Source organism: Notechis scutatus, chromosome 2 (genome assembly GCF_049901735.1).
Source record: "Notechis scutatus isolate UNSWTSFEM ecotype Mainland chromosome 2, rNotScu1.2, whole genome shotgun sequence".
Lineage (NCBI taxonomy): Eukaryota > Metazoa > Chordata > Lepidosauria > Squamata > Elapidae > Notechis > Notechis scutatus.
The window spans coordinates 214,541,624-214,568,760 of record NC_142010.1 but is presented as its reverse complement, the minus strand read 5'-3'; the positions used below and the strand labels follow the sequence as shown (position 1 = coordinate 214,568,760).

Below are 27,137 nucleotides of genomic sequence, written 5' to 3'. Positions count from 1 at the left end.
GAGGCTTGTTCCCTGCCTCAGTCTTGTTGGCTTCCCCCGCAGCCGGCCGTAGCTGGCGCGGTCTACCTCTCACCGCTTCCGCCCAGTCGCCGCCTGGGAAGGCAGTCGGGTTTTAGGCCTAGGGGCTTCTCGCCTTAAGGCCTCTGGCGTGCCTAGGTCGTTTGGACCGGCTATCATCAGGCTTCTGTATAGTGTTCGTCTGTGAGTCAGACTTTTACAGTGGTTTCAGATTTAAATTTGGGGCAGCCTATTGCTGTGCCAGACGAACACTATACAGAAGCCTGATGATGGCAGATGAGATTCTGCTGAAACGTTGCTACAACTTTAAAAGAACAACTACAATGACGTGGGAAAATACCCGAACAAAGCTGAATGCCATATATATATGTGTGTGTGTGTGTGTGTGTGTATGTATATGTATATGTATACACACACACACACACACACACACACACACAGAAGAAAACAATAAAAAAGAGGGGGGGCGTAAAAGGGAGCAGGAGCAGTTTAACTTGGGGCGTAAAAGAATTTCTCAGGGCTCCCGGCCTTGTTGTAGGTCAACCCCTAGGCGCGCCAACCGCCTCCTATTTGATCTTTATTTTCCTCAATTATCTAAAAATGGCAGAAGGCAATCCTTCCACAGGCCCTTCTTTGAAGGCCAAATCAAAACCCCACCATCTACGCAGGCAGGCTAAGGATTCCAAAGCCTCCCAGAGGGACGCCTTAAGACGCCACAAGGCCCTGGAAAAAGAAATTGATAAACGCACCAGGCAGGCAGGCACAGTGCCTCCCACTCTACCTCCTTCTACCTCTTCTCAACCCCCCCCCTCCTCTAGTCCATTCCTCCCTATCCAGGCGCAGCTCGCCCTCTCAAGGTCACCAGGCTCCTGAAACACTGGCCAGACAAACACCAGAGGCTACCTTTACGCCCACAGCTGCCAGCCTACGCCAGGAGGAACCTCTCATTCAGGAGGTTCCGGAGCAACTGAGATCCTGGATGGAGTTGGCTATCCGCCAAGGAATTGCGGAAGGTCTCCAACAGGCGGCCAGGCCTGGTCTACACCCGCTGGTCACCGAATCCGTAAGATCATTCCCTCTCAGATCGGAACCGCCCCAGGATCAGGTACCCCATCAGGGGGAGGTTTCCCCCTCTATAAGGGAGGACGAGGAGGAGGCAGAAGGGGACTTAGATTTGTACAGGGAAGAGGAGGAGGAGCAGTTTGACTTGGGGTCCTTACACTATAACGAACCCCCTTCCGACATAGAACCATCAGAGGCAGAGATGTCAGAGGATGAGGGTCTTACCCCCGACCAACCCACCTTTGTAGGGCTCTTCAAGCCCCAACTTTTCAAATCCCTCCTGTTCAAAGCCAGGAATATCTCGGGTCTAACAAGTCAGAACCCCTCTGACCCCTCTCCTCTCGCTCTGGAAGGTCCGGAGGATTCCATTTTTAAACAGCCCGTTGTGGAGGCCGAGGTCATCCCAACCCCCCCCATCTTCCTTGACCTGGTATCCAAGCAGCTTGCCGCCTCGGCGGCCCCCCCTGCCCCTTCGGCCCATGATAAAAAGTTCTTCAACTTAGACCCAGAGCTTTCCAACCTACTGGGCACCCCGGAGGTTGATGAACCTATCGTAGGCCTGGCCTCTTCCTCCATCCTCAGCGACCCCCTAGAAGCCCTGAGGCCAGAGGAGAAACGATCGGAGCTGGCCTTACGCCGAGCTCATCAGTCAGACGCATGGGCAATCAGATCGGCCACGGCCGCCTCCTTCTTCATCAGGTCATCCATTCGCTGGCTTTGCCAGCTTAAGCAACATGTCCCAGCCTCCAATGTCCCAGCCCATCAGGACATAGCCAAGATCACGGCCGCGGCCGATTTCTCGGCCGACGCTACCTTTCACTCTGTCAAATTTTCCACCCGTGCCATCTCCTCCCATGTCTCTGCCCACTGTCTGCTCTGGCTAAAGCACTGGCAGGCAGACCTCAAGAATAAAGTGAAATTGGCCTCCGCTCCCCTCGTGGGAGGTAAACTGTTCGGACCATCCCTGGATCCCCTTTTAATAGAAGGAAGGAATAAGAAGAAATTCCTTCCATCCCTCATTCGTAAGTCAGAGCCCAGATCCCTGCAGCCCTTTTGGAGAGCTCCCTTTCATCCCTTTTTCCAATCCCCCTTCTCTCCCAGGTACCAAAGGCCCCCTTCCTTCGGCTCGGGACAGCCCCAGGACAGGACTGACTCCTCTGACAGACACAGAAGAGGCGGTAACTTCAAGAGGCCCTTTCGTGGCTCCGGCAACAGGCCCTTCCGGCGTTCGAGATAAGCCACCAGTCTCAATTCCCATTGGCGGGCGTCTTAAAGCCTTCGCCAACCAGTGGGACTCCTCCACTTCCGACGCCTGGGTTAGGGACACCATCAGGTTTGGCCTTGCCCTCGAATTCCAAACTACCCCCCCCCCCTGATTTTTTCATGCCATGTCCCCTCTCCAAGAACCATTTCAAGCGCAGCCTCATGGACTCAGCAATTCAGCACCTACTTGACATACAGGCCATCCAGCCCGTTCCTCTATCTCAAAGAGGACAGGGATTCTACTCCCACTTATTTGTGGTTCCCAAACACTCCAGGGGATGGAGAGCGATTCTGGATTTAAAGCGGCTTAACCGCCATCTCGTATACCGCAAATTCAAAATGAACACGTTGCAATCCATCCTCCTGGGAGTTAGACAGGGAGACTGGTTGTCATCCATTGACCTCTCTGAGGCATACCTACACATCCCAATCCGGCCCTCTCATTCCAAATTTCTGCGCTTCTGCTACAATAACCTCCACTTTCAATACGTGGTGCTCCCATTTGGGTTGGCCTCTGCCCCCAGAACCGTTACCAAGGTCCTGGCTGCTCTAGCTGCCCACCTTAGATCTCTCCTGGTGCGACTACACTGTTACCTGGATGACATCCTCATCCTATCCCCTTCCAGGGAACAAGCAGTGAGGGACACCCAAATCACCCTAACCTCTCCAGGAACATGGGTTCCTCATCAATTGGAAGAAAAGCCAATTATCCCCTTCCACCAGGATAACCCACCTGGGGATGGTAATAGACTCTGTGAAAGGGAGGGTGTTCCTCTCTCCGGAGAGAATCCTCAGCATCCAACAATCGGTCAGACACATCAGACACCTAAAAAGGGTTTCCCTTCTAGAATTAACCCAGTTATTAGGTAAAATGATATCTTGTATTTCCATTATTCCCTGGGCCCGTTTCCACTCCAGATCCCTTCAATGGTTCCTGTTACCGTACCAGAGAACCGGATCAAGCAACTCAAAGTGCAAGGTCAAGGTGTCACCAGGGGTGCTCACCTCCCTCATTTGGTGGAGCAGGGCGTCTATCAACAAGGGCTGCCCCCTCAAGGAGCCTCCAAGACTCACCGTTACCACAGACGCCAGTCTGTCCGGATGGGGCGCTCACCTACAGTCCCTTACAGCACAGGGCAGATGGTCAGCGACAGAGAAACTGTGCAACATAAACTGGTTGGAGCTTCGCGCTGTCCATCTGGCTCTCTGTAGTTTCCTCCCCCAGGTACGCGGTTGCCACGTTCTCATTCTCACCGACAACATCACGGCCAAAGCTCACATCAACAAGCAGGGGGGCACTCAGTCTTCACGACTAATGAGGGAGGCCGAGCGCCTCTGTCGGTGGGCGGAGTCTCACCTCCTTTCCCTCAGGGCGGACCACATCTCCGGTATCTCCAACACCCGAGCAGACTGGTTGAGCAGGGCCACCATAGACCAGTCGGAGTGGCATCTCCACCCATCTCTCTTCAGGGAGGCGACATCCATATTCGGTCTACCAGTAGTGGACCTGTTTGCCTCCCCCCTCAATACCCAACTTCCAAGGTTCGTTTCGAGATTCCCATCCCCAGGGGCGGAGGACCACAACGCCCTTCGGTGTCCGTGGCCCCCGGGCCTCCTTTATGCCTTCCCTCCTCTGGCGCTGGTGCCCATAGTCCTTCAAAAGGCACTCCACGAGAAGGCGGAGCTGCTCCTTGTAGCTCCTTATTGGCCCCGTCGCCCTTGGTTCGCGGACCTTCGCAGCCTATCAATAGCCCCTCCCTGGAGGATCCCAGCAGACAAAATCTCTCTGTCTCAAGGTCCCCTCCTCCACCCGAACCCCCAATGGCTTCAACTAGCCGTCTGGAGGTTGAGCGGGAACGTTTGAAGAGGGAAAACCTCTCCAACAAGGTCATTGATACCGTCTTAGCAGCCAGGCGACCCTCAACCACAAGGATTTACAATGCCACCTGGGCCATTTTCCATAAATGGTGTGTCAAACTTCTTATTGACCCAATGGCCCCCTCCATTGCTCAAGTGCTTGACTTTCTCCAGGAGGGTCTCAGCAAGGGGCTATCCCCCAATACACTAAGACGTCAGGTAGCAGCCTTATCCACAGTCATCCACTGTAAAGAGGCCAGTTCACTCTCTCACCATCCCCGTATTCGTGCCTTCCTGAAAGGGGCCACAAATTTACGTCCTCCATCCCTCCACCGGTACCCAACCTGGGACCTCAATAGGGTCCTTACTTCCCTTTGAACCCCTAAGGGAGGTCTCTCTTCAGTTCCTATCCTTCAAAGTAGTTTTCCTGGTAGCGATCACATCAGCCCGTAGGATATCAGAGATCGCTGCGCTGTCAGTTAGGAAAGACCTTTGCGTGTTCCATCCCGACCGGGTGGTCCTCCGGCTTGACCCTTCCTTCTTGCCCAAGATTAATTCAGTTTTCCACAGGACCCAGGAACTTATCCTCCCCAATTTTTGCCCCAGGCCAACTCATGAAAGGGAAAGACTATGGCACTCCCTGGACATCAGACGGGCCTTACAGATTTACATTAAATGCACTGAGCCCTTCCGCAAGTCCGAGGCCCTGTTTATATCCTTCCAACCAAAGTCACAAGGGCTCAAGGTCCCTCCAACCACCATAGGCCGTTGGATAAGGGTGGCCATCGCCAAGGCGTACCAGGCTCAGGCCCTCCAAGTACCCAGGGGTATCACGGCTCACTCCACTAGGAGTGCAGCAACTTCAGCTGCCTGGGCTACCCAGGCCCCAATTCTCGACATCTGCCGGGCAGCTACGTGGGCCTCCCCGTCACCCTTCATCAGACACTACAAGATTGACAGGTATGCCTCAGCTGAGGCCTCTTTCGGTAGAAGGGTTCTTCAGAGGGTTCTCAGGGAACCCGAGGGGACTACAGACCAGACGACGCCCCTCCCATAGGACAGGCCCAGCTTTGGTATGTCCCACTCTCTGGATGATCCGAGCAGCTCTAAGGAGAATGGGCGTTGGTTCTTACCTGACACGCCATTTCTCTTCGAGCTGCGAGGATCATCCAGCCCCTCCCTTTTCTTTCACCGTCTGGTGGGGTCTTGTTTTGGCCAAGGAACCTTAAGTATAGTAAGATGAGAGCACAAATTCTGTTTCCTCTCGCCTTCGCATAAGCTGGGGGACGCTGTAATGGAGTCACGTGATGGAAGGAGGAGCGTTCCTCGGGAATTTAGCTCAGCCTACAACAGCAGAGAAGGAAGCACCACCCACTCTCTGGATGATCCTCGCAGCTCGAAGAGAAATGGCGTGTCAAGTAAGAACCAGCGCCCATTCTCCCCCCCCACGCACCCTCACCTAGAGTGCCCCACGGGCAGCCACGCCTCACCACCAGCCACTCCTAATGGCTGATCATGGTGGAGCGTGAAGGGTTCCCTACCCCCGTCAAGCGCTTTTGCTGCAGACCGGAGTCAGCAGGCAAGCGGCATTGGCGTGGATGTCTGCCAGCAGCGTTTCAGCCACTTCTCAGGGCTCTGTAGCTTCCACAGCTCCCGCCGGCGCTGGCGCCTCTCTCGCCAGCTCCGTCTCTAACAACAGCGTCTGAGTCGCTCCCGCTTTTCCCCCTGTCCCCGCAACAACATTTTCAGGCACCTGGGAGCGCCACGCGTTGTGTTTTCATTTAATCCCGAGCGGCTGGTTGGGCGTGAGAAGAGCCAATCAAGCATCTCTGCCGCTGCTACCCTTGGTACTCCAGCCTCGGGCTCTGCAAGTTTCCAAAAGTCCCGGTGCACAGCCTATTCCTGCATTCCAAGCGCGCCCAGGCCAAGCTGCAGCTGTCCCTCTCTCGCCAGTGCTGTCTCCAACAACAGCGGCAGCAGCGGCGGGAACTGTGGAAGTTATGGAGGTGGCTCTGCTGCCCGAAAAGTAGCTGAAATGCTTCCATAGTTCCTGCCGCTGCTGCTGCTGTTGCCAGAGATGGTGCTAGTGAGAGAGGCACAGCTGCAGCTTGGCCTGGACATGCTTGGAATGCAGGAATGGGCTGCGCACCGGGACTTTTGGAAACTTGCAGAGCCTGAGGCTGGAGCACCAAGGGTAGCAGTGGCAGAGACACTCACTTGGCTCTTCTCACGCCCAACCAGCCGCTTGGGATTAAATGAAAATGCAGCGTGCAGCACTCCCAGGTACCTCAAAATGTTTTTTTCCCCTATTGTTACCTGGATGGGGATGGGGGGAAAGCGGGAGCAACTCAGACACTGTTGGAGATGGCGCTGGCGAGAGAGGCACCAGCGCCGGCGGGAACCATGGAAGCTAAAGAGGCCCGATAAGCGACTGAAACACTGCCAGCAGACATCCACGCTGCCGCCGCCCACTCGCTGACCCGGCCTGCAACCAGCACCATACCCGGGTCTGCAGCAAAGGCGCTTGGGGGTAGGGAGCCCTCCGCCATGATCGGCCGTTAGGAGCAGCTGGTGGCAAGACGTTGCCTGTGGGGCGCTCCTAACGGCAAGTTCCTCCCCCCCAATTTTGCATGTTTTAAAATTGGCCTAAATTTAGGGGGAGGGGCTTAATTTCATTTTATGCCTAGAAAACATGCTGGGTCTTCCTATTGGGAGGGGCCGTATTGTTGGAGAAACACGGTATTAGTAAGATTTTTTATAAAATATTCAGCATTACTTATTTAAAACCTAGAAATGTCCTTTTGTGAGGAAAGAACATGGTATAACATGAGCTAAGTGGATGTGAAAAATTGGGTTAATTGTTTGCAGGAGTTCTTGAAGCTATTGGAACTAAAAGTGTTTATAGTTTCTTCAGACTATTTCATCAGAACTGTATGAGACATTTATATTAAAATACCAGGAACAAAGAACATTATGACCTTGGTTGAATATTTTTTTAAACTGAGGTTAAGGAATTTTTCCACTATTGATGTTAATGGTACTTAAAGTTAAAAAGTGGCACTACCTTCAGTTAGAATTTGAAATAGATTAAGTAAATACTACAGACTTGCAGATTCATTATTTTAAAAAATAAAATCTATTAATCAAGTTCAACTTCTAGTAACTATGTGATGAAATCAATAAATATCTTTGGATAACTATATATAACTATCATACACACGTGCACGCACACAACAACAACAACAACAACAACAACAAACCTAGTATTTGACTTTTCCTTCCTCTGGTTATTTACAGTATTTAGACTGGAATTGTCAAGCTAAGCAAAAGCCCTGTGAACAGTTCAATTCCACCACCCCTCATCCCAAATAATGAATATTCTAATTTGGAAGGATGGATAACTGTGAGCAAATTAATTTCTAGTTTTGGAAACAATAGTTTATATTCAAGGGTGGATGGTCTTACAAATACAGACTTACACTGATAAAAATATTTATGATCGGAAGCACTAGGTCTCCCATGGCCTTCCCCACTCTGAGATACCTTGTGCATAAGCAAGGAGTGATCATATTCAAGTTATGTGATTCACGCCTACAAATCCTCGGATTACGAATGTAATTGGCAGGTTCCATGCCATTTGTAACTCAAGGATTACCAGGCATGATATTCTTCCGATTAAAATCGGAATTCCGATTTTGGGAATCCCCCTTTCCCCCCTTCTTCTCCTCCTTCCCCTCCCCTCGGAGGCCCGAGTCAGGAGTTGCTGGCGCGGCTCGCGCAGCTCCAGTCCGCGTTGCCTCAGGAAGGGAAAGGCAAAAGGAAGACCAGCGGCGGCGCTTTGCAACGGCAGCAGCGGCTCCTGGTTTTGCCTTTCCCTTCCCGAGGCAACGCGGGACTGAGCCGCGTGAGCTGCGCCGGCGGTAGCAACTCCTGACAGCCCCAGCCGGATACCTGACCGGAGCCCGGGCGGTGCGAGCGGAGGCCGCTGAGCGGCAGGAAAAGGGAGCTGGGCCAGCCACAGACCAGCATCCGTGCAACACGCCACCGCCCAGCCCTGGCGAGGGAAAGCAGCGGGCGCTCCCCGGGCGCGCGGCGGGGGGGTCTCTTTTGGCCGGCCCCCATTTTTTTTTCAGAGCGGAATATCATGCCTGATTACCTATATAACGAAAATTACTTATGGCAGAAGCCTCCACACCTTATGGAATTCCAAGAATGAGCCAGGAAGATTGTGGAACAAAAATGCAAATATAATTGGGAAGCACTTATATTGTAATATTACCCAGGAGATCTATATTCCTCTATATATTTGTCAGCAATACTTTTAACCAAAAAAAAGGTTATTTTTTTTTACCCTGTTCATGTTAGACACTAAGCAAATATATATAGTGTAGCAGAAATTTTGAGTTGTTTGGAGAACCAGCAAATACCACCTCTGACTGGAGATTTTACCGTATCCTTCCCCTGCCATGCCCACCAAGCCACACCCACAGAACCGGTAGTAAAAAAAAAATTGAATCCCACCACTGAGTTGAAATTATATAGAAAATACAGATGAATATAAAGATAATCAGAAAATGTTAAAGAGAAAGAGAGGAAAAACACAAGTGAGGGAAGACAAAAATGCATTGACTTCCAAATTTTTTCAGCTCAGTAAAGTAGAAAATAGAATTACAGCTTCAACTTTCCCAACTTAATAATTACTACCCTTTTCTATAACAGCAAACTAATAAGCAAAACCCAAAGTCAAGACCATCTTTTTCTATTTCAATCATAAACTCCAGAAAAAGTTTCCAGGTAGAAACCAAGCTGAATATATTATTTCACTAATTAAAATAGTCAATTTTGCCATCTCTGCTAGTTCCATCACTTTTTCCATCCATTCTTCTATTGTGGGGATTGATGTATCGTTCCATTTCTGCACTTAACATATACAATAACAAAGCTCCAAATCCTTTTTCCAGTCCCTCACCCAATAACGCCAAAATAAAAACTTCAAGTTTCAGTTTTATATTCATTTTTGAGACTCTTCTGCATTATAGCATGGATCTGTCCCCAATATTTATTTGCCTTATCAAGGCTTGATATTTATTTGAAAGTTATCTATTAATTTTAGCTTTATTTCACACAGGTTTCCAAGTGTTTTTTTTAAATCGCTGAACATATTTAGTTGTAGCAGCCTCTTTCTCTATTGTTTTTTTAAGGTTTTATCTCCTGAACATTGGCTAGCTTTAAGTTTCCAGAAGTCAACCATATTTAGGCTTCAGGTGTAGAAATTAAAGGATTTAATTTCCCTATAATTTTCACTTTATTGAATCAATATTTAAATCCATCAATAAGTAGATCAGCCAAGGTTGTTGAGTGGTGTGCTTGTGTATACACACACAGATGCACACACTACTGTAGTGACTTCAGTGGATATATATACATATGATTGGTCTCTGTCAAATTATTTTTTGTTTCATGAATTAGTTGGGATAAAGCAAGAGATGACATCATTGATGGGTTAAAAAAAAATCTGTCTATTTGGCAGGAAGAGTTTAGGATGAAAATGATCCTTATACCCCCCCCCCCAAAAAAAAAAATTTGAAAAAGAAATGAGGTGCTGCGAAGAATGCCAAAATAGGAAAATAGTAATTGGGGGGGAAACTTCCCTAGGACTGGGTATAAATGAATCCTAACTGCAATTTTCAAGGAGATGATAAAAGACAGCACTTCAAATGAAAAAGAGAAGATACCATCCCAAGTAAATGCTGACTTTCAAAATGGGAGTATTTTAGGAAATAGAACATTTAAACATTATAATTTTGGCTTCTTTGGTTGCCCTGCTAGATAATGTTATGATCTAGCTTTTCCTTTTGCATAATTTAGTTTTTCTAAAGTTGATAGCCAAATTACTTTCCTGCAATAGCTAGCAAAGAGCATTTTGAAGAACTGCTGTTTTTAACATTACCACAAAATTACTATCTTGTTCATTGATGGTTGCATCTTAAAGAGAAGACATTAAATTATGATTCTTCTATTTGAAATAGTTCCTTTAGTGATTTCGTCTAAAAAGCTCAGATCATAATTTCCAGTTAAAAGTTTAGTCTGAAGTCATTACATCATTTTCTTCTGGTGACTTCTTAAATAATAGGTAAGTATACAACATAAAATCCTTAATGCACATTTGCAGGATTTATGAAGTATGATCCTATGTGTAGTTCCCACTGAGTTTGGTGGAGTTTACTCCTAAGACTAAATTGAAAGTTCATTATATAGTTTATTTTTCATTTATTTTAGTGCCACATATTTAAACCTAAGAGCAGAGACTCTCTTCTGTTTTTAAAGAAAGACAAAGGTTTCTCCTGGCCAGTCGTGTCCGCTTGTAGGGGTTGCTGCTCATTTTTGTTTCTTAGCTTGAAGGAGCCAATGTTGTCTGAAGACATTTCCATGATCTGTGGCCAACATGAACATATGTTGAGGTACATGGAATGTTGTTAACCTTCCCACCGAAGTGGTACCTATTTAGTCACATTTTCATACTTTCAAACTGCTAGGTGATCAGGAGCTGGGGCAAGTAACGGAATTCACCCCATTGCACAGCACTTGGGTCTTGAATCCGGGCTGTCAGCTTTTCAGCTGACAAATTCGACGTATTTAACTGCTGAGCCATTGTGCTCCCAATCTGCTGAGCCATTGCACCCTTAAGCTTCTGTTTTTAGATGGCTATTGTTGTTCAATGTTCTCTGTTCTCTTTTCAATATTCTCTGTTCTTATTTGTATATTTTGAATTCCTTGCATAATCATCTGCAGGGTCACTTTTTCCTGTTCTTTTTCTTGCTGTAACATCGTCTGTATTGAGCGTTGTCCTCCAGATGGTGAAAAGGAAGAAGTAGAAGTTGAGAAATCAGGGGCTGTTAGTTTCCTACTCATTTCAGACAATTCAAAATCTTCAGGTTCTTCTAGGTCTTAATCCACTTGTGAAATAACCAATTGTAATTCCAAGTAAAAATAGTAGGAAAAAAGAAGCCAAATAATAACAATAATAAGAATAAGAAAAAAATTCTTCAGGTTCTTGTATATGTTAATCCAATTGATTGGTTAGATAGCAGTAAAAACTCAAAAATGGAAGAAAAGACCATAAACACACAAAAAAAGAAAAAATTGTTAAATCCTGGAACAGGCGGAAAAATAAAAAATAAAAAACTAAAGAAGAGAAAAGAAAAGTTCTTCAGGTTCTTCAACATCTTAATCCAATTAAAAAGTCTCAGGTATAAAAGGATGCATAACAAAAAAAAAGAAAGCCACAAAAAAAATACCAATATGGAAGGTAAATAGAAAAAAAAATACAAGGGAGGGAGAGAGAAAAAAGAAAAGAGACTACTCCCTTAAAAAAAGGAAGGAAATCATTAATACTAAAGCTTTTCCTTCAAAATAAAATGCAAACGTAAAAATTAGACTTCAAAAACAAAAAGAAAGACAAAAACAAGTTCCAAAAGGCCAAAGATCCAAATAGCTATTACAAAAAGTAAGCTAGTAAGGAGGGGGTTTGTTAAATAGCCCAACTTAAAAAAAGTAAAAAGAGCACACTGCACCTTGTTTGGTTATCCAAGGTTTTTGTTAAAATTTATAACTCTCTTCTCCAGAGTCCACCTTTTTTTTCTATAACCTTCAACACCAGACTTCAGCTATTGATAGAAACCCAGAAGAGCACCTGCAATAATACTCTCCCATGCTCCTCCCTCTGTCTTATCAAACAGGCAATGTCCTTGAAAAGAAGTCTGTTTTTTCTCTGCTTTGTCTGGTCAAGAAAAAAAAGAGATAGAATATTTCCAAGCCTCTAGTTGGCAGTCTTACAAAGTTTCTTCTGCTTTCACTTTCCCCCTCCTTTTTCAAACAAGTTATAATAAAAATTATTTAAAAAGGGAAAAAGATATTTAAAAAGATGACTTGAATATTAGCCTAAAATATTATAAAATATTATAAAGTCAAAAAGGAAAAAAAGAATAGGTGGAAGAAAGAAAAAAAAACCAGTCCAGTTTCAAAATCTAAAATCATGTGTAAAAAATCCAGCAATGAGAAAAAAAATTAAATTACTTTGACTTCCTGTTTAAAATCGCCGCTTAATCACTTCTGTCAAAACTTTTACAGATTCTTTCTTTTCCTTAGGGTGTCCTTCAAATCTTAAAATAAAGAAAAAATTCTCACCAAACCGGCACACTTTCTCTTTCTGTTCTCTTTCATTTTGGAGCTGTCCCAACTTCAGCAGCTTTAATGGCTGCCTCTTTGCCACTGGCAAAAAGAGCTTCTCCTAGATCTACCAGGGACTTTGCGGTGTCCCTGGGATTGACAGGATGCGCTCTTTACATTCACTGTCTCTTTGGGACAGTTTAGATCCGTTTGGACTGTCCAGGAGCAAAGATATCGGCAGCGATCTCAGACCTCCAAGATTGCATGCTGTATCGTCACGGCGTCAGCTCTGCCCTCCTAATCAGTGCAATTTTTAATTAACTTTAAAGATACATTAAATTATCAAGTTAAAATTTGCACTGGTATACTACTTATGGATGGCGCCTCCATCATGCCACTCGCGGGCTAACGGTAATCATTGACCTGAACAAAGTTGCAAAGCTCTACCAATACCACTTCCTATTTAGAGATTATTAATTAGGAGATGTAGAGGAAGACAAGAATATTCATGAAACCATCTCCTTTTTCAATTTGTGCTGGTAAAGAGGTCTGAATAAAAATTGTAAAATGTGGTCAGATGAACAGGATTCCTGTTCTCAGTTAGATTTCTTAGATGGATAATGATAACTGCATTTAGTATATGCATTGCATTCAAACTTATCTCAAAATAGTTTGATTTTGAAACAACCATTTTAGGTTGTTTCAAGATCAGGACATGATTTGAAAACTTTTCAAGGTTGGAAACATTTTACAGCTATATGCTGTAATTGTATGGAGTTGCCAGAGAATTCTGAGATTCAGTGAATGTTGGACATTACTTCCAAGTGGGTTATTGGTTTATTTTTAAATTTTCTAGCCTGCTGATATAGCACTGGAGATGGATCATACCTCTGGTACTACTGACTGCAGAATGGCATGCTGGGCAAAATGGCAGGTATTCAAGCAGCACATGATTCAGTAAAAAGCCATTCAGGATCTAGTCTTTTCTGCTTTTGGAAAAGATTTGGAAAACTGCTGTGATTCGGCTACAACTAGATTCTTATTGCTGTTGGATTTTAATAAGTACATCTTACTGCAGTATGTACTTTAAAAAAAAGTTAGGTTTTTTTATTGTATTGCATTAAAATTAAAAGTATAGCAGAATTTTAAAAATTGAAAGTGGTGTTGATATAGCTGATTTTCCTTTTTTAGCAATTCATTACCTTATAAAGAAGTGACATTTTAACCTAACTAGTATGTGAACGGTTTGCAGATATATTTAATATTGAGCATATTGAGAAATATTATTGCAATGTATCATAACAGGTTTGCCAAAGTAGAATATATTGCCCCATCCTTTATTATTATTTATCTTTGATTAATGGAAAATGCTGCCTTTTCCAGGCCAGATAAGAAATTATTTCCAAAAGCTATTCTTCAGTGTCTGGAATAATGCCACTTTTCTAATTTTTTCAACATTACTCTTTTAACCATTGCTCATGCATGATTGAGCCATAATTCTTGATAAACAAGTTCCAAACATTTGGTACATAATTTAATACTACATTGACATCTTTAACATTTAAAGGTGATTGCATAAGTTTTAACAAAGAAAACAAATAAAGGTTTCCCCTGACAAGTTGTGTCCAACTCTAGGGAGTGATTCTCCTTTTCCTAGCTAAGGAGCTAGCATTGCCTGAAGTTGTTTCCATGGCCATGTGGCCAACATAACTGTACGCCAGGAATGCTGTTTTCTTCCCACTGAAGTGATACCTGTTTAACTAGTTGCTTTTTCACACTTTCAAACTGCTAGCTTGGCAGAAGTTGGGAACAGGAACTCACTCCATCACATGGTGCTTGGGTCTTGAATTGCTAACCTTCTGGTTGATAAGCCAATATCTAACTTCTAGATATCATGCCCCTTCCTGCTTACATGCATTAAAATACCATTTCAAAACATTGACAAATGATCAAAAGAACCATTTTTACGCCTCCAACAGGAAACATTGATGTCCTTCCTTTTGAATTCATTATTTAGGGAGTCCAATAAACTCATATTAAAATTTTTGATGAATCAACTTTAATTGCAAATCTGTTCATGCCATTTTAATATTTTTAAGAGTTGGAGCCATTGGATAGAACATTATTGGATATTCCAATTCTTTAGATCATATTTAAATTATTCCAAAATGTTCACTTTAAAAAAAAACCTCCTGCCCTTTTGATAGAAACGTGTTATGGAGTTTATTTTGTCATAGATACATTTCAATATGAAAGCTTCCTGGGCCTTTTGCAGTGGTCAAAGTGTCTGGCTCATATTGAGCCATTCAGAATTCTTGTTGAAAACGCTACACTGTTGTGAACTAAAAGCTCAAATTTAACTTGAAATCAGGAAAAATCCTTAAAATAATCATTACACAATAATTGGTTTGCAGGCATAATCCCAGCTTCCACCCCTTCTATTCAGTATAAACACCCCCTATAATGAAACTATACTTTTTTTCTGAAGAATTAAATATTCATGAGTATTATTTTCAAAACTGTTCTGTGCCTCTATATGATCCAAAGATTTCTGGCAGCTGGCACTCCTGGAAATAAAATGCCTTTTTCTGGTACATGTTGTTCCAAGCACTTGCTCTGATCCCAAGGCAAATAAGATAATAGCTTTACAACAGAGCCCATAGAATATGTTAGATTCTTCTATTCATCTTCTTGTTATATCTGACCAAGCTCATATTATATTAACTCTTTGATTTATGCCAGTTATGGAAGATATTTTAAAACTGCTTGTTACCAAGGGAGGGGAGAGCTCTACTAACAATAGCAGCTAGGCAGATCTGTAAGGAAGAAAGTGTTCTCATAGACATTCAAGTCCCAAAATGCTTAAACCCAAGCTGTTTAGAAAGTTTAATATCAAAATCATTAAATTTGGCTATTAGCAAATCAATAATAGAGCTCTTTCAACACTTGTCTAATTTGGCACCACAAAATCATTTATTCTCATCCTGTCTACAGTTCTACATTTTAAAAGTTTCTTACTTAGTCTCCTAAGTCTTAAGAAGTAAGTCAATATTTTTTTTGCAAATGTCTTTATAATAGCACATGTCTCCAAACTTTATATGTTGCATATAATTCTTGGAAAGTACCCTGTTTGCATATTTTTACATATTTTCCAACTATTGGCAAAATGGGACACAGCCAAATGCAGGTCAGAACATCTGAGAAAGTTTAATATAGCAGGGAAAAAGCATTGCTGATTGTGAAAGCTATTAAGCTGAAAGTGATGGTCTGCTTTACTAGTGGAAGTCTGTGTTAATATTTAGCAACACAATTTAATGCAGTCTTAGAAAAAGTACAAGAAGAAACCTTACCCAGATTGACAGAAAGATGTTATGGATGATCCTAGTGGGTGTCCTCCATACTGATTTAATAATGGTCCTCTTTACTGCCTCAAAAATTTCCATGGAAGAGAAAGCTGACATTGCAAGTCAAATGGCATGCTGCCAGAATATTTAAGAGAAGTTGTAGATGGAGCACTGAAACACAGAAGACAACCTAGGAGATTATTTTTTAACAAAGTAACCTTTATGTGCTTCAAGATATGTTAAATAGACTTTATGGAAAACTGTTAGGCTGGAAAAGAATTTGTTGTTTAAAAGCAGCTATTATACTGTAGTTTTGTTAAAACCTTTTCAGATAAAATTCATAATTATCACAGAATTAGCTTTCCCTTTCAAAAAATGCTATCAAGACCCAAATTAAAAGTACAAATGGAGATACTATAGAAAGATGGTCAAAGCAGCAGTCCCCAGCCTTTGCGGCTTGGTAGTCCAGCTGGGGGGGGGAGAGGGGAACCAGGCTGCTTGAGGTGGGCTGATGCGCACGTGTGCACACACACCTCCTCTCACACAGCATACGCCTTCAGGCTTCTCCGTGACAAAAGCTAACTCCTGAAGCAGCGCGAGATCGCTCCCTCAAAGCCTTTTGTCCATTTGCAAAACCTTTTGGTGTGAAGAAGAGAAGTCCCATTCAGCCTCTGCTCCAAGCACTCCACTTTTGGATCATCGGAAGCAGGCAGCTTGCTCGCTCGTCAGCCTGGCTGGGGGAGGAGACGGGAACCAGGCCTCATGCACAGCTCCACTCATGCAAGAGAGAAGAGGAGCCTTTGGGTTGCCAGTAGATCTGCACATGAGTAAAGTTGCACTGGCCCGCCTCATGCGGCCCGGTTCCGAGTGACCACAGCCCAGTGGTGGGCCATGGCCCAGGGATTGGGGCCCCTTGGTTAAAAGGAGTAGCAGAAGACACTGTCTGCTGTTATTCTTTTAGAATTATTGTCCCCAGCCTTGCACCTATGGTCTCATGCCTTGTTGTCAGCATGCCTAATTCCTAACTGACATTTCTGCCATCCACCACTCCAGCAACTGTTACAGGTCATCAGGAGTAGATTAAAGGTGATGGAGCAAAGTTGCACTGTCTAGCATTTCAACACCTGGTCTGGAATGTAAGCTCTAGTTTGTAAACAAATACAATTATGTGTTTACTTTCACTAGTTGCAGGCAGGGATTCTTGAATCCTGTTTCATCTGGGCCAATTCTATTTACTTCTCTGGCCATTATTCTACAAGAAAGGACCTCAGATTTTTCTAGTGTAATATGTATTTATTTGCAATGAATTGCATTGCTTGAATTTCTGAGGTTAGTTTGAAAAGTAGGATATAAATAATTGTAACAAATAATTATATTTTTTGTTTTTCTGTGGGTTTTTCTTTTGCTATAATAATTTTTACTTCATTCTTTGTGTCTGTACCTGTTTTACTAATTACTATATTGACTGTTCTTCTTAAACAGAAATGCAGCACATAAATAATGTTTGTGTTGCTTGTTACTTGCACTGAATCTGCTCACAAAAATGCATAGAGAAAATAACCAGTTCTGTTATATTTTCTAGGAAATAAAACTTGATCAGGTTACCAAATCAGCACTTGGGAGAGAAATTGACTTTGGGATTATTTGTAAAAAGGTATGATGCTTTGAACTTTTCTTAAAAGTTGTATTTTTGTCTGGAAAGTATTTTTCTACCATCAGTATATTAACACAATGAGATATGTTTACATCCCTTTTAATATAAGTAATACATTAAGCTTCCAGTGACGTGTCAATGCATCATATGGAACATCTCCAGGGGCATATAGCTATGTCAAAATGGTAGGCATGGCCAGGTGATCAAAACCTTGGAACCTTTTACTGTGTGTGTGTGCGTGTGTAACCATACGATAGACTTTTTTTTTTTAAAAAAAGCAAGGTTTTGATAATCTAAATTGCATATTGTTGGTATTGACCATTCTTGTAGATGTCCTTGGCAACATGTTATATCTTGTGTGTAGATGTTTGTACAGAATTTTCTTACCACTATTGTTCTTGAATTCTAGCTTTCTAGTTCCAAACGCAAATTTTGGCATGATTACTGCCAAAAGAGAAAATTAGTTGTGCAGATTAACAGGAAGGTACATTTTTTTTATATTGAACATCTCCCAAGACTATCTTTGGTCATTTTTCCTCCATCAAGATTACAGTTGGGTTGTTGTAAAATTAAGAATTTTCCTAATAGATCTAAAGATAATCTTGTACTTGATTGATTGTTGCAGTTATTTTAGAATGAGTCATATTAAGGGTCTTGCTTTAATACCTGTATATAGATAGATACGTATTTATATTAAATTATGAGATTCAGTTATATCAGGATATTAGTTTAAAAATGGAGCAATATGTCACAGTACATTCAATCTTAATGCAATCTTTTTCAGTGAGCATTAAAGCTAACTGTCAAGTAATTTCAGAAATGTAGGAATGCAGTCTCACAAGCCAGTATTGTTTTGATGGATTAAGACTCTTAACTTTGAAAATGTTATTTTTCAAATGCTTTGAAAAATGTTGGCATTTCTTAATGCATTAAAAACCAAACACATGATTACTTAAGTAAACTCTTTACATTCTTTTCTTTAAAAAATGTATGTGTAGTCCTGAATTCACTAAATGAATAAATAAATAAATAGTCAAATCTTTGTGGCTTAGCAGCTCTTACTGAATTAATGTAATCTTTTGATATTGTACATATACTTTATATTGTATGAACATGGAATTCCATCACAGTGAACGGTTTGCTCTTTACTAGCATTTTTGCATCTGAAATATTTGCAGTATGAAAGTGGAGCTTTTATTAAGGGACTTGGTTTTGTTTTGGGTTTTTTGCTTGTGTTTTTAACTCTGCACACCTTTAGGGCAGTACCATTGCTTAGTTATCTTAGTGTTTTTCAAACTTGTCAACTTTAAGATGCGTGGACTTCGACACCCAGCCGGCTCCCATTGCTACTCAGAGTTCCTTGGATGCCAAAGTAATAATATCTAAATATTCTTACTTCCACAAATACAACAAGATTACTATTTTAGAGATAAGTTTTACAGATTTAAAAGAGCTCTTTGATCTTGGCTGAAATGGAAATGACTGTGGATGTATAAAACCACAGTTTCCTGATAAATTTCCATGGCAAACAGATGTGAACTTGAAACAGAAATAGCTGTGATTACTTTGGGAACGTTGGTGATGAGAGAATGTTACATGGAAGTGTAAAATTTGCCTGTTATGACTAATTCTGTTCCAGTAAGGTACATGAATAAATCTTCTGATCCTCAGAAAATGTGTATATTTGAACTGTGCTCTTAAATATTTTCAGAGCAGTAGAATTTTTTTCCTAATTAGTATCTCCTCCCATGCCAAAGAATATATCTTTTAGCAAAACTAGTTCAATAAAAAGCTAGTTATAAATATTCCTGTCTTGCATTACTATTTAAATGGAAGAATACTTAACTTGAATATTTTGTTTACTTAGTCTTAGGTTGCACTATGATCATAAGCTCAGATTTTCTGAGTGTGTCAATTCTGTTGATGATCATCTCATCTGCATATAAACCTTTTGATGAAGCTGCATGAATATTTCCCTTGCCATAACCTGCAGGATGTCCATGTCAATTTGCCCAAGTAGGAGAAATTTTCCCATTTTATATATCCTGCCCAGGCACTATGCACAGCAGCTGATGGCCTTGGAGAAACTCTGCAGTGATGGTTACAAGAATATGTTTTAAGTCAAGAAAATGAAGGCTTTAGAAAGAAAATCAAATTGATTGCACCTTAATTCCCTGAGGTATAAGAGGGAGAGGAAGGAAAAACATAATTAGCCTTTCAAGATTCTGTTACTGTAACCTATAAGAATAATCTGAGACCCAAAAGCTTATTAGACAATGCTTGGATTGTGAGCAATTATTATTCTTTGATGCATGCATAGGGTTAGAAAATATTTCTTCAACACCAGACATGGACAAAATCCATGTAGCACAAAATCTTTGTTACCCCAGTAAGAATAGCTAATACAAAGAAATTATTTCAAGGAGCTTTTGTCTGTTGTGGTAATGTTCTTGAATAGATGTCAGGATTCTTTTCAGTTGAGTTTCAGGGAGGGACATAGAACCAAAACAGTTCACATTTGTAGTTGACATCTGGACAGAGACAGGATAAAGATAGTGGCTCAGTGGCTTAATGATGCTGCAGATCACGTTTGCTCCAGTGGTTTGAGTCCTGGTGGGGTGAGCTGTCACTCTTCTCAGCTTCTGCCTACCTAGCAGTTATAAAACATGTTATATGTGAGTAGATAAATAGGTACCATGTCAGTGGGAGGATGAACTGGTGCTTCATATGGATGGTTAGAATCCTGCTGATGCTGGATCTTCCTGGTTGCAAAGCCCGTTTGCGAGGTGGTTTCATTGGAAGGAAATGGCCTCATATGATACTTCAGGAAAGCCACTTATCTTACTGGTGCGGAGCTAGCTCACCTCCTATAGTACACCTTAGAAAACATGTGAGTATGAGCCAAATAGGGCTAGCAGGCAGCCAAACTACTACTCTGTATTAGCATTGTCATCACCTGGCTAATGCAATACTGCCATACTCTAAATAAATAAAATCAGTGGTTTTTGATACCACAGATAATGTTTTCTTTCTTAATTGATTCTGGAGATTAAGAGTGGGAGGAATGGTGTTGTAACAATTCTCCTTCCTCCATAACTAGTTGTATTCAGTGTTGATTGGAGTAAAGGCTGCCAGTGCTTTTGTCACTCATGTTTAACATGAAGACACTGGGAGAGGGTATCTGCCATGATTCCGGTCAGGAATCATCTGTACACTAATAATATCCAGCTGTACAGGTGAAACTCGAAAAATTAGAGTATCGTGCAAAAGTTCATTTATTTCAGTAATGCAACTTAAAAGGTGAACCTAATATATGAGGTAGACTCATTACATGCAAAGCAAGATAGTTCAAGCCGTGATGTGTCATAATTGCGATGATTATGGCTTACAGCTCATGAAAACCCACAATCTCAGAAAATTAGAATATTACATGCAATCAATAAAACAAGGATTGTACATAGAACAATATTGGACCTCTGAAAAGTATAAGTATCCATATGTTCTCAGGACTTGGTTTGGGCCCCTTTTGCAACAATTACTGCCTCAATGCGGCGTGGCATGGAAGCTATCAGCCTATGGCACTGCTGAGGTGTTTTGGAAGACCAGGATGCTTCAATAGCGGCCTTCAGCTCTTCTGCATTGTTCGGTCTCATGTCTCTCATCTTTCTCTTGGCAACGCCCCATAGATTCTCTATGGGGTTCAGGTCAGGTGAGTTTGCTGGCCAATCAAGCACAGTAATCCCACGGTCATTGAACCAGGTTTTGGTGCTTTTGGCAGTGTGGGCAGGTGCCAAGTCCTGCTGGAAAATGAAGTCAGCATCCCATAAAGCTCGTCTGCGTAAGGAAGCATGAAAATCTCCTGGTAGACGGCTGCGTTGACCCTGGACTTAATGAAGCACAGTGGACCAACACCAGCAGATGACATGGCTCCCCAAATCAACACAGACTGTGGAAACTTCACACTGGATTTCAAGCATCTTGCAGTGTGTGCCTCTTCATTCTTCCTCCAGACTCTGGGTCCTTGGTTTCCAAATGAGATGCAAAAGTTGCTCTCATCAGAAAAGAGGACTTTGGACCACTGAGCAACAGACCAGTTCTTTTTTAATTTAGCCCAGGTAAGACGCTTCTGACGTTTGTTGTTCAGGAGCGGCTTGACAAGAGGAATACGACATTTGAACCACATGTCCAGGATCCGTCTGTGTGTGGTGGCTCTTGATGCACTGACTCCAGCTTCAGTCCACTCCTCGTGAAAGTCCCCAACACTTTTGAATGGCCTTTTCCTGACAATCCTCTCCAGGCTGCGGTCATCCCTGCTGCTTGTGCACCTTTTTCTTCCACACTTTCCCCTTCCACATAACTTTCTATTAATGTGCGTTGATACAGCACTTTTGGAACATCCAACTTCTTTTGCAAATTACCTTTTGAGGCTTTCCCTCCTTATGGAGGGTGTCAATGATGATTTTCTGCACAACTGTCAGGTCAGCAGTCTTTCCCATGATTGTGATTCCTACTGAAGCAGACTGAGAAACCATTTAAAGGCTCAGGAACCCTTTGCAGGTGTTATGGCTTCATTAGCTGATTAGAGTGGGACACTTTGAGCCTAGAATATTGAACCTTTTCACAATATTCTAATTTTCTGAGATTTTGGATTTGGGGTTTTCATGAGCTGTAAGCCATAATCATCTCAATTATGGCACATCATGGCTTGAACTATCTTGCTTTGCATGTCATGAGTCTATCTCATATATTAGGTTCACCTTTTAAGTTGCATTACTGAAATAAATGAACTTTTGCACAATATTCTAATTTTTCGAGTTTCACCTGTATATCTCACATTTGGGTCAGCCAATGATCCCATGGAGGTCTAGTCCAAATAGATAAGAGTTGTTCAGATCTGGATGGAAAGGATCAGCTGCCTGCTCCTGATTGTTCTGGTACTAAGAATTTTGTGTTTAGTTCTGAATGCAAATGTGTTTTTCTGGGCAGAACTGATGCTCAGTTTGTGGCTCTTCTAGACTTAGAACTCATGCTCAATGAAGCAATGATGGAAATGTAATTCCAAGATCAAGATTTTGTGGAATTTTTTTCTATCTCTAGTTGAGATCCTAAATAATAGCTGGATTCTCCAATGATGCATCATTGTTTTCATATATTAAATATGGAACATAATTCATATAAAATCAATTACTGTAATTCACTTTGGAAAAACTACAGCATCGTTTCAGTGAATTACAATTTAGACTGACTAAATTATAAGATGTGGAAAAGTTAAAGCATATAAAACCAAGGTCTATTGAATTCAGTTCAATTTATTTAGTCAATAAAATGTCAAGCAGTAGATTCTTGGGTGTTTTAATATACATGAGTAAAGAGACTATGTAACTTGAATGCTTTGGGGGAAATTATTTAAGGTGTTTTAACAAAGGCAAAATGCACATAATTTCCCTCTTTTGAAACCAGACATTCCACCACAAAAATATCTAGGAGGATCTGGGACTTTAGAGAGCAAATATCAGCTTTTGGTTGAAATGGTGTTCTACCACTTTGAATGGCATATAGGCAGTTCTTAAGCAAGGTGACAGCTCTAATTTGGGATTGAAAGGTTTATGGACATAAACCTTTTTTGCAATATACCCTTGTTTCAAGGAATATTCTTGTAGGATCAAATACCTCTTTGTGTACTTTTCTGTTTTACTGTTATGTTTTCATTCAATATATTTTTTTCATTTTCCTAATATAGCCCAGTTCTACAGCAAGAGACAGAGCAATTGCTAGGTTGACATCTCATTCATTACTGAAGACGAAAATTGCTAATATTAAAGGTAAGCAGAATTCACTGCAACTCAACTATGTACAAGGTTGTGTTCTAAATTTGCAGCCTCTTGCTTGAATATATCTTAAACTATACAGCAATATGTCTATATGTTGTTAGCCTCTGAAGAACATTTATAGTTACAATGCATTTTAAATATTTTTTCATTCACCTGAAGGAAAGGGAGAAGAACTCCATCAAGAAAATTAGTTGATAACCCAACTTCACATAATCCAAATAACTGCAGTATTTTTTGTGTAGAAATAAAGGTGTTATAAGTCATTCATAATGTTGCATGTATATCTTCTAGTAGAAGATTGATAAGCTGCAAAACTTTTAATTCATATTCTTACTCTTCCTTGTGAAACTAAAAACTAATGAAAAGGATCAGGGATTCTAAAATCCCTAGTAATATACTGTGAAAGTAACACAATTAATACAAAGGACGTATAGTTCATTAAATAAAATTTTTGGGGAGGTGTAAACTACTTAAAATTATAAATAGCAGGGTTGTTTTATAACTTCTTTACCATTCCTGTGCTTATATACAAGTTGTTCCTATTTTTTTCTAATCAAACCTGCATTTATTTTTCCTAGCTGCGGTGGAAGACTTTAAAAATGCAAGACAGACACCAGCTAGAGCTATTTCTTCAATGGAACAACAACTGGAAGGGCAACTTAATAAGCATCCTGGAGAGACCCAGCATTCTGTTAGCAGCGAAACACTTAAACAAGCTGAATCTCAAGATAAAACAAAGGCAATCGAAAAAACACAAATTGATACAGGGGAAAAATATATTTTTGAAAGTGGAGTACAGAAAATGGCAGATAATATGAAAAAATGTCCCTCATACTCTTCTGCTGTTCTTGACATAGAAAATGACAAATTAGTTCATCAGGATCAAAGTGGAAACTCTGAATATTCACAAGAAAAAGTATATTTAAATGACATTGTAAATAAGACAGTAGGTGACTCTGATGAAGATCTGGATAAAAGTGAGGATGGTGGAAAGGAGGAATGTTTTGATGACAGTACAGAAGAGAGATTCTGTAATCAGTCTTCCAGCACTGATGAAAGTAACAACAATGATGATTTCTTCATTGGCAAAGTAAAGAGAATGAAAAAAAGGAGAGCAGCTAATACTTCACAACCTACAGAAAAAATTAAAACCATGCCTCTAAAAAAACCAAAGGATCATCCACAGTGTGACAGGATATTAGACCCAAATTCAAAAGCCAGTAAGCAGAGTTCAAAAGCAGGGAAGCTAGAATCTGTGTTTTATCATTCATTGTCCAACACTCAAGAACCCTTACATGTGAAAAGGTAGGAACATTTTTTTTTCACTGAAAATCTGATCAGTGATTTGTTGAAACAGTGTTTTAAAATGTTCAAACAATAGTGTAAAAACAACTTAGATTTTTCTGATTATGAAATGGAAGAGAATAGTTTCCTCCTCAACTTTGAGAATCAAACACAGGACCTAGAGGTTTTCCCCATCTCTTCAACGTAGCATGTAGCAAAAACTAATTATGCTCTTGAGACAAAAGTAAAATGCCTTTATTTTCAGTGGGACTGAATTTGTGTACCAAGTGTCCAGAGAGGAAACAGAAGGACCATTATAGTGGGGAAGACAGATTCTAGTTAGGCCCAATAAACATAGCATTAAGGAGCTACTATCAAAGAAACATGTCATTAAATGCATGCCTGTAATTTATGTGCATATTTCAAGGTAAAATAGCTCTGCCTGGAGTTCTGTTTTGGAGTTGTATATTTTTCCCCATAACAAAGTAAAACTGCATCTACTCTCTAGGCCAGACAATGTGTTTCCCCTACTGTCTGCCTTACATGATCCCTTCCTGGTTATTGCGTCAGTTTTCATATTGAAGGTTATTCAGAGAAACTGGATCTTAGCACCATTAATAGATTAGGAAGAATCTAGATTAATTGTAGGAAACATTATAGTCATATTTGTCTTAGCTTGGCCATGTAAGTACACTTATGTAAATAATGTATGCATTTATGTATGTACCGTATTTGCCGGCGTATAAGACGACTTTTTTGCCCTGAAAAACATGCCTCCAAGTGGGGGGTCGTCTTATACGGCGAGTATATAACAAAGGTCGTCTTATACGCCGGCAAATATGTTGTTGTCACTTGGTGCAAGAGCGACAGGGGCGGAGCTCCGCAACTTGCGAAGCCCCTTCAAGCCCAGCCGGAGTCTCTCTTCCTCCTCCCCACCCACCCACCCACCCACTCCGCTCGTGCGGCGGACAGGCAGGCTCCAGGCTTTGCCCCATCCCTCACCTCCTTCCATCCCCCTCCACCCCCCACCCAGTGGCAGAAACTTCGCCGCACGTGGGGACGAGTGGAGGGGTGGGAGAGCAGCGACGCAGCTCAAAGCTGAGAAAGCGCCATCCTTGCTTTTGTGCTTCGGGAAGAGTTCGTGTTTTTGTTTTTGTTTTTCTCCCAGGAATGGGATGCTGCTCGTGCGATTTTCTTTGGGAATTTTTCTCTTCCCGGTTTCAGCCTTTGCTCGAATCCTTCCCCCGATTCACTTCTGGAAAGGATGCTTGTGTAACTCTTTTCCTAAGCGTTGCTGGGGTGGAGGGGGGCAGTGTGCAGCGTGAGCGAGAGGCTCTTTCCTTTCTCCCTGAGCGCAAACCGTCTGCCTTCTTCTCTCTTGGACGGACCGAGCAAGGCTAATAAGATAATAATAAGATAATAAGATAAGATCCTAAGCGCGTTGTGGAAACAGATCTGGATCTCATTGGAGAAAGGTAGCAAATGAATGAACTGGACTTTTGGCAAGTCTCGGGTAGGAACTCGACGCTTTCTGGAAAGTTAGTGAGCAGGAAAATAGACATCCTTTCCGCTTTCTCCCAGCGTGGGTATTTCATTATCCCTCCCTGTAACAAGTAACAACCACAAAGCCAAGGGAAAAACGATGCGCAGGAAAAAGCCACAGTAGGAAGCAAAGATTTCTCCTCCCCCCACCCTCTCTCTCTGAAATAATTAATGTCGCAATCAGTGTGGTGCACCCTTGGAGACAAATTGGTTGGGGAGGTGGAAAGATATTAAGAAACAACTCGACTGTTTTTCGTCAGTTTTATTTTTATTTATTTATTTTCCCCTGAAAAAGCAGATCGCAAAGAAAGGAGAGGAATTGAGTGCCAGCCTGAGAAAGGCGAAGCTGCCTCTCTAAAGCATTTTGGTGGCTTTGTAAGTTTGGGGGAAAGGGACGGGGTGTCAATCAAGAATTATATCCAGAATACCCCAAGTGTTACAACTTACCGTATTTGCCGGCGTATGACTTTTTTGCCCTGAAAAACATGCCTCCAAGTGGGGGTCGTCTTATACGGCTGCAGTATATAACAAACTCTATATTTTGAGTGGAAATGTTGGGGCTCGTCTTATACGCCCAGTCGTCTTATACGCCGGCAAATACGGTACATTAGATTCAATTTTTTGATTCACTAGCAGTGTATTGTTCTTTGCTTGAAACTATTGTCTTTTTTCACTGTTAACTTTTGTATTCTTTATTCTAGGAATATTAGAGGCCGTTTTATTATACACAAGACAAGTAAGTAAGAATACTAAAATAATTTTCTTGGCATTTGTTTGGGCTCGCGGATAATAAAATCTAGTTTTGCATTAACTAGATAGTTAATGTTTTTATTCATCATAGGTTTTGAATTTTTTAGTATTGGTATGTTTAGTAGTCTAAAAATGAACATGTTTAACAATATTAAAGTTATTTCTGCCTAATAAATATGAATGTTTGTGGCTTACCATCAGTTTATAATATAGTATAATGTGTATGTGAAAAGTTACTTATACTTTCAGTCAATCCATTTTTATTTGATCATAGACAACAAATGAAACAAAAATATCACCATTAGGGTAAAAACAAAAAAAGTTCTGAAATATCGAAGATTCAGAAAAAAATATGGCATACTG

The 27,137-nt window shown here is 41.7% G+C and overlaps 1 protein-coding gene across 2 annotated transcripts in view; it reads left to right on the top strand.

Annotated features, from left to right (window-relative positions):
- Positions 1–27,137, top strand: part of SRFBP1 (serum response factor binding protein 1) — a 79,814-nt gene that overhangs the window by 51,550 nt on the left and 1,127 nt on the right. For both annotated transcript variants that reach the window (XM_087958026.1, XM_026673609.2), the window contains 4 exons: positions 17,296–17,367; positions 23,108–23,189; positions 23,777–24,503; positions 26,726–26,760. In XM_087958026.1, coding sequence (XP_087814152.1) covers positions 17,296–17,367; positions 23,108–23,189; positions 23,777–24,503; positions 26,726–26,760 — 916 coding nt within the window. The remainder of the gene's footprint in view (positions 1–17,295; positions 17,368–23,107; positions 23,190–23,776; positions 24,504–26,725; positions 26,761–27,137) is intronic.